At 43.1% G+C, this 12,606-nt stretch overlaps 1 protein-coding gene across 3 annotated transcripts in view; it reads right to left on the bottom strand.

The window, feature by feature from the left end:
* Nucleotides 1-12,606, bottom strand: part of LOC113023571 (ras and Rab interactor 2) — a 38,559-nt gene that overhangs the window by 1,358 nt on the left and 24,595 nt on the right. For all 3 annotated transcript variants that reach the window (XM_080302630.1, XM_026169689.2, XM_026169688.2), the window contains exons 8-12: nt 7,806-9,182; nt 3,743-3,825; nt 3,420-3,645; nt 2,657-2,788; nt 1-71 (exon numbers count right to left, since the gene is read on the bottom strand). The exon at nt 1-71 is cut by the window's left edge. In XM_080302630.1, the coding sequence (XP_080158756.1) occupies nt 1-71; nt 2,657-2,788; nt 3,420-3,645; nt 3,743-3,825; nt 7,806-9,182 (1,889 nt within the window). The remainder of the gene's footprint in view (nt 72-2,656; nt 2,789-3,419; nt 3,646-3,742; nt 3,826-7,805; nt 9,183-12,606) is intronic.

The following is a 12,606-nucleotide window of genomic DNA, read 5'->3' as shown; positions in this document are numbered from 1 at the left end:
GGCCGCCTGCTCCTCCTGGAAGTTTTTGATGAGGGACATGGCTCCGTAGGCGCTGGTCAGGTAGTAACCGCCTGGGGTAAAAATTAAATACAAAAAGAAATGAAACCAACCGAAGTTAAAAAATAATTAAGAAAAATGAAGACAGTTGCGCCTTTCTGGCAGAAATGAATCAGATTTGGTGCTTAAGGGTCAAAGATATTTACCTACACAGCCGATTATTAAACATTTTCAGTTTACATGCCAGACAGCTTGGCGCTGATGGGAAAATATTTCACTCTTGGTACATTAAACCTTCTTATTTTTTCCTTTTGAAGTGGTTCCAGCCCATTAAAAATCAAAACACTGACTGGAATTTCCTTGCTGTGAGGACTTTTCCTTCCTATGCAAGCATTTATCAAGTTTTCTCAAAGAACCTTCAATAAAAACTGGAGCTGAGAATCACTGTAAAAGACCTCAGTGATACCGTACACCTTCTACTGAAGGCAAGACAAAGCTTTCAAAAGAAGAAACAAATATGTTAAATGACTTTAGACAGAAACTGTTGGGACACTTTGCAGTTCAGTCTTTATTTATTTTACTATTTATCATCATCCTGCGAGTGAACTTTGTGTCTTTAGTTTCCACTAAATACCAAGCTTCATAATAAAGACATTAATGCTAAAATAAGGAAAACCTCACATTTGTTTTTTTTAAAATCAAACTTTAAAAGGAACTACTTCTGTAGATTTCTGGCCACTAGGGGGCAGCACAGCAAGCCAAGTCAATTTCTCCATAAGCGCATTTTAAAGACAACAGGTGAGCAGAGTGCTGTACAGCTATAAGAACCAATTAAAATAAATGAAAGTCATTAAAAACAAAACATCTGTAACTAACTCATCAAGTAGTGATGATTTTGGTGATGATTAAACCTCTGCCCACGTGTCCCACATCATTTCCAACCAGCAGCAACGTGTAGATATTCACGACTCTTTCACTCCCGCGAACAGTAACTAACACTAGTGTTACACAACACACTGTGACATGGTTTTAGTTATAAAACATAACTCATTTGTTTCTCTTTCAGCTGGTCACGGGTCCGAAGGGTTAATGACTCATTGTTAGCAGAAGGTGTATTGCTCTATAATTTACCAGCTTTTAAAACATCGCTCCGGGCCAGTGATGGAGAGGAAAATATTTCAGTGAATCTTTAAATTCTTTAGTTTCTCAGCTTAGCGTCATGGTTGTACAGTACAGCTGTTACCAGCTGAATGTGGGAGTGTTTTTATGTTTATTCTACCAGACGCACTGCAGCATCTTTCAGAAGCCTCCTAAACATTCATCAAGAAAGCGTCACTAAAAGTGCCACCAGGCGGATTTTTGTTTAAATTAAACAGGAGGCACATGAAGCTGCACAGAACAGGCGACCCGGCAAAGGCTTGGAGACCCTGAGCAGACTGAACTCCACTCCTGAACGCTCCCGGCGTGAATGAAAGACATGTGATGGTGTAGTGATACACGCCTGGTTTATTCTCTGTGGTTTCGTTTACTCTGACATGACATAGATGTCACCAAGCTAAAAGTACACATGGCCCCGACAGCCACACACTCACATATACAGGCAATTATTCATTATTTAGACAAACAATGAGTAACATCCTACAGCTGAGAGCTCGTCATCTACTGTCATTAACATTGCTCATAAAATGTTTCACCCACCACAAAAAACCTGAGTGATCTGACAGCTAATATGGAGTCTGACCCTTCCTCGTTGCCGTTTCTCTGACTTATTACCTACTAAATTATTCATGAGCAGTATTTCTGTAGGATGTTTTTTCAAAAGAAAACAGCTCCAAGTTTGTTGCTGCTGGTAATAAAACTGATAAGAGCAGCGATACTGAATCAAAACATCAAAGCTGTAAAACCATAACAATGAGTAATAAGATGCTGTAAAAGCTGCACAGTTATTAAAGGAAAGAGTTTGGAGATAAAACTCGGCAGGTTCATCGCTACATGCAGCAGCGGCAGATTATGCAAAATATTCCTTTCCACAATCAGTCCTGATACAACATCCTAATACTGTCAACCGGACTGTGGCAGGAAACCACTCCTCTCACAGTCTGAACTTCCACTACGTGACTTCCACCTATAATCTTGGGTATGTACATCCATTAAACTGGAAGCTTCCTGTTCTCACACAGTCAAAATGGCAAGACCTTCCTCTGACCAGGTTACAAAACAGGGTGGACCTCTTTAGCCTCACAGCACACTGGTGCGCCCAACCTGGAGAATGAAGCATCTAAACTTTAAGACGAGGTGATGTTTTCAGTGAGCAGACCTCAGAGTCTCTCTCTGCTTTATTTAAAGTCCTGCTTTAACAATGTTACACGTCAGTAGGAAAGGCTCTGTTATGACCCAATGATCTTTTCCTAGCAAACTAGTTTGGTACCTAAATGTATTGTAGACATTGATCTTTTAAAGTATAAGGCATACTGTTGTTCTAACTATTTTCACATGCAGCTAAACTGAATCATGATTAGATATCGTGAAGTTATTTTTCTAAACCATGAAAAGAATTCTGCGAATATTGAGCGAACATTTCTCAGATGGTAACTGTGTCTGTAACCGATGCACAAGTGCTGCTGTAATGTGTATGTCCTGTGTAACCGACAGGACCTACCCTCTCCTTGAAGCAGGGATGGATCCAGCAGCTCCATCATGTACTGGATCTCCGTGTCCAGCTGTGGCATGTTGCACTGAGCCACCACATAAGTGAGCATGGGCAGGAAGTCATCGGCACCGTACATCCTCCCTGGAAGGAAACAGATGGAGAGCAGAGGGGGATGTAGGTGTGGCAGGTTTGTATTTTCAAATTATTTTTCACTTTTATATCGTTTTCAGTTCGTTTCCGGAGTTCGTTAGATCGTTCTCAGTTCTGCTTTCATTTGAAAATGTTAAAATGTTTCATTTTAGTTTCGTTTTTATTAATTTTGACGTTAGGTTTAGTCATTCTTAATTGGAATTGTATGGAGGGCGTATGTCAAGAGGTGTGATTTAGGAAAATCAGAACAGGTGTTACTTTTTGAAAACTCCTTTTGGAAGCAGTTGACTCACAGTCTAGACATCCAGACTCTCAACAAACACGCCCATCAAAGCCTCATCAGCCAAGTTGTGATAACTACTATCACAAATGAATACATTCTAAAACTACAAAATCATTTCTGTTAGTTTGAATTTTTTCCAAGAGTCTGGTTTTTCATTTTTATTTTAGAATAAAACAATGTTTTTTATATCTAATTTTAGTTTTTGGTTTCATTTCAGTTAACTACAATAACCTTGATGGTAGTCGCACAGGTCAGGCAGAGGAAGGAAAAGGAAAAAAATCACAGCTGTAAACAATCAGAGGAAACTGACAAACTGGGAACAAACGGACTTTTCCATACCTGAGTTATCCTGCATGATGGTGTAAATGAGCTTACACACTCGCAGCAGCAGTGACACCTTCTTCTCGGGGGAATACATCTTCCTCATGTTCAGGAACTTCTGCCGGATTTTCTCAATAGCCACGGCGTCAGGGGGCACGGCACCATCCACCCCGAGCTCCTGGGGCTTTTTGGTCTTAGCCAGCGCCAAGTTCTCCCTCAGCTGCTGCAAAGCTCCACTGCTCACCTGCAGCGAACAGAGACAATGCATCACTGATATCAGGGCTTCATCTTTAGCATTGCTTATCTCCTCATTTATGAAGACACTTTTCTAAGATCTTCACCTGGAAGTCATGCAAAGCCGTCTCGATGACGCTGTTCAGAGGTTTTAAGACACATTTGTGCATGGCCTTCTCCAGCACCTGGTCTGTGGAAGAGGACACACCCACACACAGACAACCGGTTAAGCACCAGACGTAATGTAATGATCATTTCTTTGAGTAATCAAATAATAAAGTGTGTCACTGTGTGTTGTGCAATGACAAGTTAAATAAAACTGAAACTGTACATTTGCTGTAACTCTTATGTACACTGCAGTTCCTGGGAACGAATGAGGTGATTTACTGGTTAACCCGAAACCATCGTCACATGCTTATGGCAGTCAGCACGCTGAAGTCATGTTCATCAACCCTGAAACTTGCACAGACTTTTCTCACATTTAACGCTGCACAGTCCTGGACTCCGTCCTCACATATGGCTTAAAGTCAGGCTAAGATTAAGTTATCAGGCTTAAATTATCCACCCTAATATCAGAGTGCGTCATCTTTAAAGACTTAATGCTTTTAATCAGTAATTAAACCCAGATGACATGTGAGAGATCACTGACAATAAGCTCAACATGAGCATTCAGTCGGCAAACCGACTTTTTGTTTTCTTTATTTGCCAAAATTGGTCGTACCTGAATGTATTTCTTTCTTTTTCTTTTTATTATTTCTTTTTTAATGTATTTTTTGGAAATATGGCAATTTGACCCAGTGCACTATAAATGCATTTCAAGAAATCACATGGAAAATAAAATATCTGCATTTTTAAAATCATTTCTACTACATGTTATTTGCATGTCAAAACGGAGACCATACCAAGAAATTCACCTCAGTCAGCTCAACGCTTCAGATGTTTCTATTCTTCAGTTGTTTTCTTTATTAGAAAATAACAACAACACCCTCCTACTTCACCAAAAGTTGATTCTGTTCATCTGGACGTAGCAGTTTGTGGGAGAAACGTTTCGTCACTCATCCAACTGACTTCTTCAGTCTCAGCTGACTGCAGGTTTCCCCAGTCTTATAAACAGTACATACTCCTACCTCAGATATTACCAGCTGCATCTCTGTGGGGCTCACATAACCACTTTATGGTTAGGAGACACTTTTGAATTCCAGTCTGTTTGCTCTCATCAGCAAAACAAATCGAAATCAGAGACCAAGTAGACTGACCTCCCCCCACTTCATGCATGTCTTTGGGACTGTGAGAGGAGAAGCCACGGAGACACGGGGAAAACACAGGGATGGTTTGGCAACAGCGCAAACCACCGCGCCATCATGCTGCCAGAAGGCCGTTTAAGACAATGAACAGGAAGTAATTTGAGTATAAGGATGCACAATGTCTGGCAGCACAGAAGGCCCTCAGGCACATGATGCCCTTTACCATCCATCCTGTGATGAAATCATTTACGAGGACGTCAAGCTATCGCCGATATGTCTCCCTAATGCCAAGGCTCCTCTCACAAAGTTGCCTCCTAAACGGCAGCAGGAGAACAAATCAGATTTAAGCGTGATTATCTCCACTAATCACAGCAGCATGATTTACTTTGATTAGTGGACATAACAAAAAAGCTCAAGCTGGTTGAATAATCTCTTTAATTGCTACAGTATAGTGTTTTTTGGCTCTTTTTATGTGTAAGAACAGATTATATGAACATGTGGGCTAATGGGAAACATTTGCTATCTTAACACTAAAAAGCAGAAAAAGGTAAATAATTGGAAGAAGGATCAACGCATGCCTTTCAAAGCTGAAGCCACAAAATGAGTAAATAAACTAAACTTTAGAGTTTGACATTCAAACACTTGAAATCAGGTTGTGTCAGATAGATTGCATGTTTATGGCTCTGATAAGGTTAAAGAGTGACTGACCTCGAGTGTGAGCTTTAAGCATTCCGGTCATATACCAACCTGGAAGCAGATTGTACGTGAGTGTAAATACAACGGCTCCGCCTGTACCTCTGACCCACGTACCCGGGCTTCAAACCATTTCCTCAACTATGCCCAGCATGCTGCATTTCACACAATCGCGTGTTATTGTTCACTGACAGCGAGTATTCATGCAGCACAGGCAACCCCAGCCTCCGGGCGCTGTTTATGCCAGACTTATGCAATGATTTACGCAGAACAAAGTACAGTGCATGCACGCACAGGAATCCTGTTCTTATGAAGAATTGGTATTCTGTTTTGCTTTCTTTGTGAGCCACAGAAGTACAGGATGACTACCTCCCAATTATCCCGCTCACTCTGTACGAGAGCCAAGTGCTGTGGCTCACCTGAGACAAGGGCTTGGCGAGTCCTTTATTGCAAAATGCTTACAGATATAAATCTAGAGCCATAAAAAGGAAGCCTTGGACGACTCTGTTAGATCCTCACGTGCACACAAGGACGTGATCGGAGCCTCCTCAGGATCGACCGTTACATTTTCTGACTTTCTGATTTGTTGTTAGGTTTTATCTCAAAAGCAATTAAATCGGGAGGCAAACACGTACTCCTACATCTGACGGAACACCAGAAGCGCATAATAAATATCTCATTTACTGATTTACACCCCGCCTTTCTTCGTCATTCACATTCTCTGTTTACTTATGAATTGGGGTGTGTGCTGCCAGTCAAAAGCCTCCCTATAAGCTAACCATTCTGCTTCTCCCACTCACAATACTTCAAGTGTTGCACTCTCTAAAATCACTCCAAATTTTGCACTTCAAGCTTTCCTTTTCATTATAAACACAACAGAACATTTTGTTCTGCTGCAACATAACTGCACTCCCCAGTATTTCTGTAAACACGCCCGAGAGGCTCGAAGGGTCACCTTAGCTCCACTTCTCCTTTTTCACAGTTATGTGTGAGTGTAACATGACATCAGGCGGACTGTCGGCTCTCAGCTCAGACTTTTTATTCTGACAGCTGACAAACGAGGGCTTAATCTGAGCCACTTTATACTCATTTATGTTTCAGTTCTGGTGCTCACAAATGTTCCAGCAGGCTGGATGTGGCTCAGACGTCCTGAGCTGGGTTACAGCAAGTATTATGGGTGTTAGACTTGGCCAAAACTCACAACACACCTCATTTGGCTCATGTAAGGTGGATGTGGGGCTAAGTTTAGGCAGCCAGACTCATCCTGATACATCAGCGTCACTCAAGGCCAAACGTGGCTCACAGGAAACTGAAGATGTGGGCCACATTTGGGCCAATGACTAGTAAAGTAGATTTCCATTTTGCAAACTATTGAATCAAAGTCTGCCTGCTTATTAAACATGTTTACATTAGTTCTCCTCTCCAAAGCGAACCTTTGTGAGCGCGAGATTGTTTATGTGCGGTCTGTTAGGACAATCAGAAAGGATCATTTCTCTGTCCCTGAACAAGGCTTTGCTGTTATTGTTTACAATGAACAAGGGGATGTGAGATGTGTGCAAAGACATGCTCACATATTCTGCAAAGCAAGTGCACAATAATCTGATCAGAATGAAGCGTCCCTTTCAGAGAGTTTTCCATATGTGCAAACTATTTTTTCAAATGTTCTGACATCACTGAGAAAGCAACACTTTAAAAAACATATCCAGCAGGACCTGATGGATCCTAACACGAGCAGCAGTATAATGATAATAATGAATGAAATGAAGGCATACGAAGGTACTTTTTGACACAGTTCTGTAGCCTTGAGTCCTGACATTTAATAACAGCCCCACCAAGTTAAATATACACTTAAAAGCAACACCTGCCCTTCAAAGTCAAACTCAACTACAGTGTGAGATTATGCCAACAAACACAGGCCAGGAATAACTCACTAGGGCACAGCACGCTGGCATGTCTGTAATTCAACACGGCTAATGAGGCATGCTAATATGGAAAGTTCAACGACACAATGCAAGGCTTCAGCACTGTCGATGAATGTAGTGATTTTGAAACCCTCTGAATCACTAATGGCCCAACATATCTGGAATGTGAACATGTAGAGATCTGAAAGCTGTCAGATATATAACAAAAACATGACACACGCCCACACCTGCACCCACACAAAGATCTTTTACAAAGTCAGGATGAGCCCATACTACAAATCTCCAAGTCACATTTCACTTTAAACACTTACCAATCTGGTCCTCGGGTATGAGGGACTCAATAGGAGGGTCGAGCTCAGAGCTCTGGCGCAGGTAAGCCTTCATCTGTGTCATAAACTGCCTGAGAGTCTGCAGAAAATCCATCCCTGATGTGTGACAGCTTCGATTCTCCTGAACGAAGCCGATGTAGTCCTGAACCAGGGAACCAAAGTACGAGCTTTTGTCCCTGGACAGCTCAGCGATCCTTTTCACCGTCCGCCTCTCCGGGGTCATGAGGGAGCTGAGCATGCCGCTGACCTTACTGAAGCGCCCCTTCAAGGCCCTGGGAAGGATGAAGGAACTACCGCTTATATTCACGCCGACCTTTCGGCTCCGGGCTCTGAAGGATGGACGGAGGCGCATTTCTAAGTCTGTCTCCATTCCAACTCCGTAGTCCTCCTCCTCTTCTTCCCCATCGTCATCGTCCTCACTGCTGTCCTCCACTGGGTCTTGGTGATTTAGGTGTAATGATGGGGTAGGGGTCAGGCCCAGGGAGAATCCAGGAGACTGGGAGTATTCCAGTGAGTCGGAGGAAGAAGTAGACATGCTCATGTCGCTGAGTCGCTGGTGTCCCCTCTCATTAGGACCGGACGGACTCTCCAGATCCGCAGGGGTGGCAGATTGAGGCTGGCAGGATGGCAGTTTGGCACGAGACAGGGCCTTGGCGATGGTCTCATCATCCAGGGCAATGTGGCAGCGGTGAGACTCCAAATCCGGCTTCTTTGGCCTCGGAGGCGGTGGGTTTGAAGTCACGGGGATTGGTGAGCTGCCACTTTTGGATGATCCGCTGTGCTTGATGCCCATCGAAGGTCGAGTGGGTGCCGGGCGCTTATTTGAGGATTGGTGCTGCCTTGTAATTACAGCCTCTGGCATGCTCTTCGGTCTGGCAGTAGCTGCTGGAGGTCCAGGTGGAGGTGGGGCAGGACGCCGGCGTGGCATCGAGCGCGGCGGTGGGGGGCGAGGGGGCCGCGATTTGCTGTTGGGTTTGATTTTGTCCACGTGTGGATCACTGCTTTGGTTGCCAGTTAAAGGCTTTGATTCCTCTGCATTCTCCAGGGTGGACTCGACAGCCTTTGAGGGCGGCTCCTCCTCAGAGCTGCTACGGCGGTGCGGATGGGTTTGGAGAAAGAGCGGGTTAACAAAGCACAGAGGACCGCTGGAATGTCTTCTCTCTAGGTGAAAGTTAGGTGGAGGTGCATGGGATTGTAAGGTTGCCGGTGCGCTGTCACAGTGAGCCCTGGTGTGTCTCTGCTGTGACCCCTCGACCTCGCTGTTCCTGTTGGTCCGCTGGGGACTGAGGGTCCGGCTCAGAGGGCGACAGGGACGGGGGGAGGTGTGCCGCTGACTGCACAGGGCAGAGTCCCAGAAACCTGTAACACACAGACGTAAAGAAACCGTCAGAGGCAAACATTGACCAGCGTCTCCTGAGACAAGTCAAAACTCCCACAGAGAATAAATCCTCAGAGCAGCTGCTGTGTTCAAATTAACGCAGCAGCAGAGTTTTCAGCAGGTTCTCACCACTAACTTTGTTGGCTCCCTTTAAGTTTTCAAAGTTTTGTCCGTCTTTCCTGCTCGTTTGTCGTCTAGAAGTGTTCCATACTCAGCCCGTGCCTCTCTGCTCTGACTCACTGGATGCCGACACACACCCAGAGAGAGGGAGCCACACATGATAATCACACAGTGGGAGGGCACTAAAAACTCCACATAGCGCACAGTCCCTCCACCCCTTTCTTCCTGCTCTGCATTTCCTTGTAGCTCTGAGTCGATTCAGTATCAATCTTCTTTCTTCCTAATATCTAGTGTTAAATTTAAAGTCTGTGAATCTCATTTGAACAACTTTCTTCTTCTGTTTCTTTCTTACACTGACAGTGCATAAACATGAAAGGGGAGTGGAGGAAATGCTCTCTCACTCCACTGAATCATCCCATTGTTTTCAGCTGCTTGGCAAGACAGACCTCATTCTAACACAGCTGCTGCGAGAACAACTACAAAATAAAGCATCTGTGGAATCCCATCATAAACGCACGGCTACAGCATAAAGATTTAACCACCCTTTAAGAGAACAGACAACAAATAATCCACACTCCGCATACATCTACACAGTTGTTGCCACTTAAAAATGGAGACAAACTCGGGGGAAATGAAGAAGCAGCTCCAGCTGCTAGGTCAGTTTCATATGTCCTGTAATCCTTTGGTGTCTGGGGACTGAAAGCTGCCTGTGGGATTCTTGCTGGTCCATGTGAGCAACGAGCACCTGACACTGTGGTGTGTGTCTGCAGAGCAACCCAACAGCAAGCAACCCAACCTGAATAAACACCACACGTAAAACTGACTGACCGCAGAGTGGGCTGAGCGCAGTTCCCCTTTATCCAAGTAAAGACGTGCACTTTAAAGTGCCTCAAACACACTTTCACTTAGCTTAAATACTACAAACAAGACATTTGTTTATACTGAGTGAAGCTCACCACATTAAAACCACAGGTTGTTTTTTTTTATATATAAATAAATTCATTAATTCAATGCAGAAGTTACTGACAATAATAACCTCATCACTTCCTGCATGTGCTGCAAACTAAAACAATATCAGGAAAGCGAGGAATCTTCCACCAGAGATTCCTTAAGGTTTTTATTGTGAAATATCCATGCAGGAAGTCTTTAGAGTCTTTCGTCTGCCCATAGACTGTATATAAATGATGGATGAAGTGACAGTGATGTAACCCATGCTGCTGCCATGTTTTTTTAGAGTAGTAAATACCATGTTCAGGTGAGAGGGTGTTAAATTATCAGCTACATAAACGATCTACCTACAATGCACAATGCTAATGTGCGCTATGCAACAAACTAATACAACATGAATTTCTAACAGCTACTGATTTCACTAACCAAACTGTAGCACAAACACTTTGGATGGTCTTGCCTCACAGCATAATATTTGTCAGATTAAGTTATTACAAAGGGAAAAACTAACCATAAAGACCAAAACTGTTTTTGCAGCACGCTGTAAACATGGTGATTTCTGCTGTGAAGCCAGACATGCAAGATTTAACATGTGTATGGGGATTTACTTGCTTAAACAATGTTTGCGTGCCTTAATAAGTGGATACAGGTTAATTTAAGTTGCCACATTTGCATAATTTTCCAAACCCATAAGTCCCCACTTGGTCTGCAACAATTTTTAGGTAGGTTTTAAAAAGTGACCCTTGTGTCTGTCTGCGGTTTTAATGATGATGTCAGCAATGCTAACATGCATTTGTTAGAGTGGTATCTCACTTTGCAATGAGCAGCAATAATCTGTAGTATTTTGCATTCTAAATGGAAAGTTAATGTCTAAGCTGAGATGACCAAACTCACAGCACTGCTAACAAAAGTCATGCCGATAGGGAGGATAAGAGTTCAGCCTCATGAGAGATAAACTAACTGATTCACGGGAGGCGCAAGATAAGTTTTGTTTCTTTGTTTTTTCCCTTACATGTGCGTGGCCAGAGTCCACAACGGTCTGCTGTTTGTCTTTAAATAGAAGCAGTCCAATGACGAAGGGGAGTTTCCCTCAATGACAGGATAATCTTGCAAATCCGGCATTAAAGAAACTGGCTAATACTTAAAGGATGTTTCGGCCACTGTGCTTCATTACAAAGTAACTCTGCACGCTTCCACCCACATCCATTCATAGAAGACTGTGAAAAAACAATGATAGCGTTTCATCTTGGTAATGATGATATTATGTTAGCACACATGCTTGCAAGCCTTTTGTGTTTTTATACAGGTCTGAATGCAGTGCAATGGCATGTGTGTGCTCAGACAGCAGTTGGCCGTCTGTAGCTTTCCACTCGCCACTCCCTTCTCTCCCTCATCAGGGGTGAGTTATGTCGTAGGCTTCTGCTGACTCACCCGCAGTTTCACAGGAGCTGAGCTTAGAGTAACTCGGAGCGATGTGAGCAAATCTGCTATGAAACCCGACCAGGATAGTCAGTGTGAGGGAAAACAAACAGAGCACCTGCAGCACGAACACTGACCTTTTTATCTTTGCTTTGTTTGCCTGCCTGCACTTTACAGATCAGTAACCAGGTAATATTACAATTTCCAGTAGATACATCGAGCAAAAACTCAAACTGGAAAGCAAATTAAAAAGATTTGGAAACCAAATGAACAGTCTGAGTTCAACGCACTAAGATTGAAAAGCAGCCTTTACTTACTTACTCCTCTAGTTTACATTAAGTGAAAATAATAGCACTAAAGACACTATGTACCTATGTTAAAGTACCTATGCAGTGATTTCTACTCTGTTTGAGCACTCGAGCAATAGTTTCTTCCTGTCAGGACAAAGCTGAAGGAAACTGATTAGCCAAGCAAGAAAGAAGAAATCATAACAATTAGAATTAAAAAAACAACAACAACTATTTATCAGTTTGCCTAGCACTTTTAATATAAGGGATAGAAAATACTAAATTAGCATGAGCCTTAGGTCCTAAAGACAATATCAAACTGGGTGTGAAAAGTGAAGCCAATGCACAAAAGACAAGGTAATCCCATCTAATGGGTTGACTTGAAAAAAGTCCTTAAAAACACTTCATTGCTAAAGGTTTTCACTCATCTATCCAAACACAGCTGTATGAAAATCAAGCACCGACAGAAAGGGTCGCTCTCAGGAGCTCGGTGAAGTCCCGCATGGTGCTGTGATACTCTTTAAACACTTTCTCTAACGGTGTGTTCACACTGAACACGATAGAGGTGGCCAGAGCGTCAGGTTTACATGTAAAGTCAATGGAAAAGACTTTATGGGTTCAGTCACTCATT

The sequence above is a fragment of the Astatotilapia calliptera genome, chromosome 6 (assembly GCF_964374335.1).
Source record: "Astatotilapia calliptera chromosome 6, fAstCal68.1, whole genome shotgun sequence".
Lineage (NCBI taxonomy): Eukaryota > Metazoa > Chordata > Actinopteri > Cichliformes > Cichlidae > Astatotilapia > Astatotilapia calliptera.
This window is presented reverse-complemented; position numbering and strand designations above follow the sequence as displayed.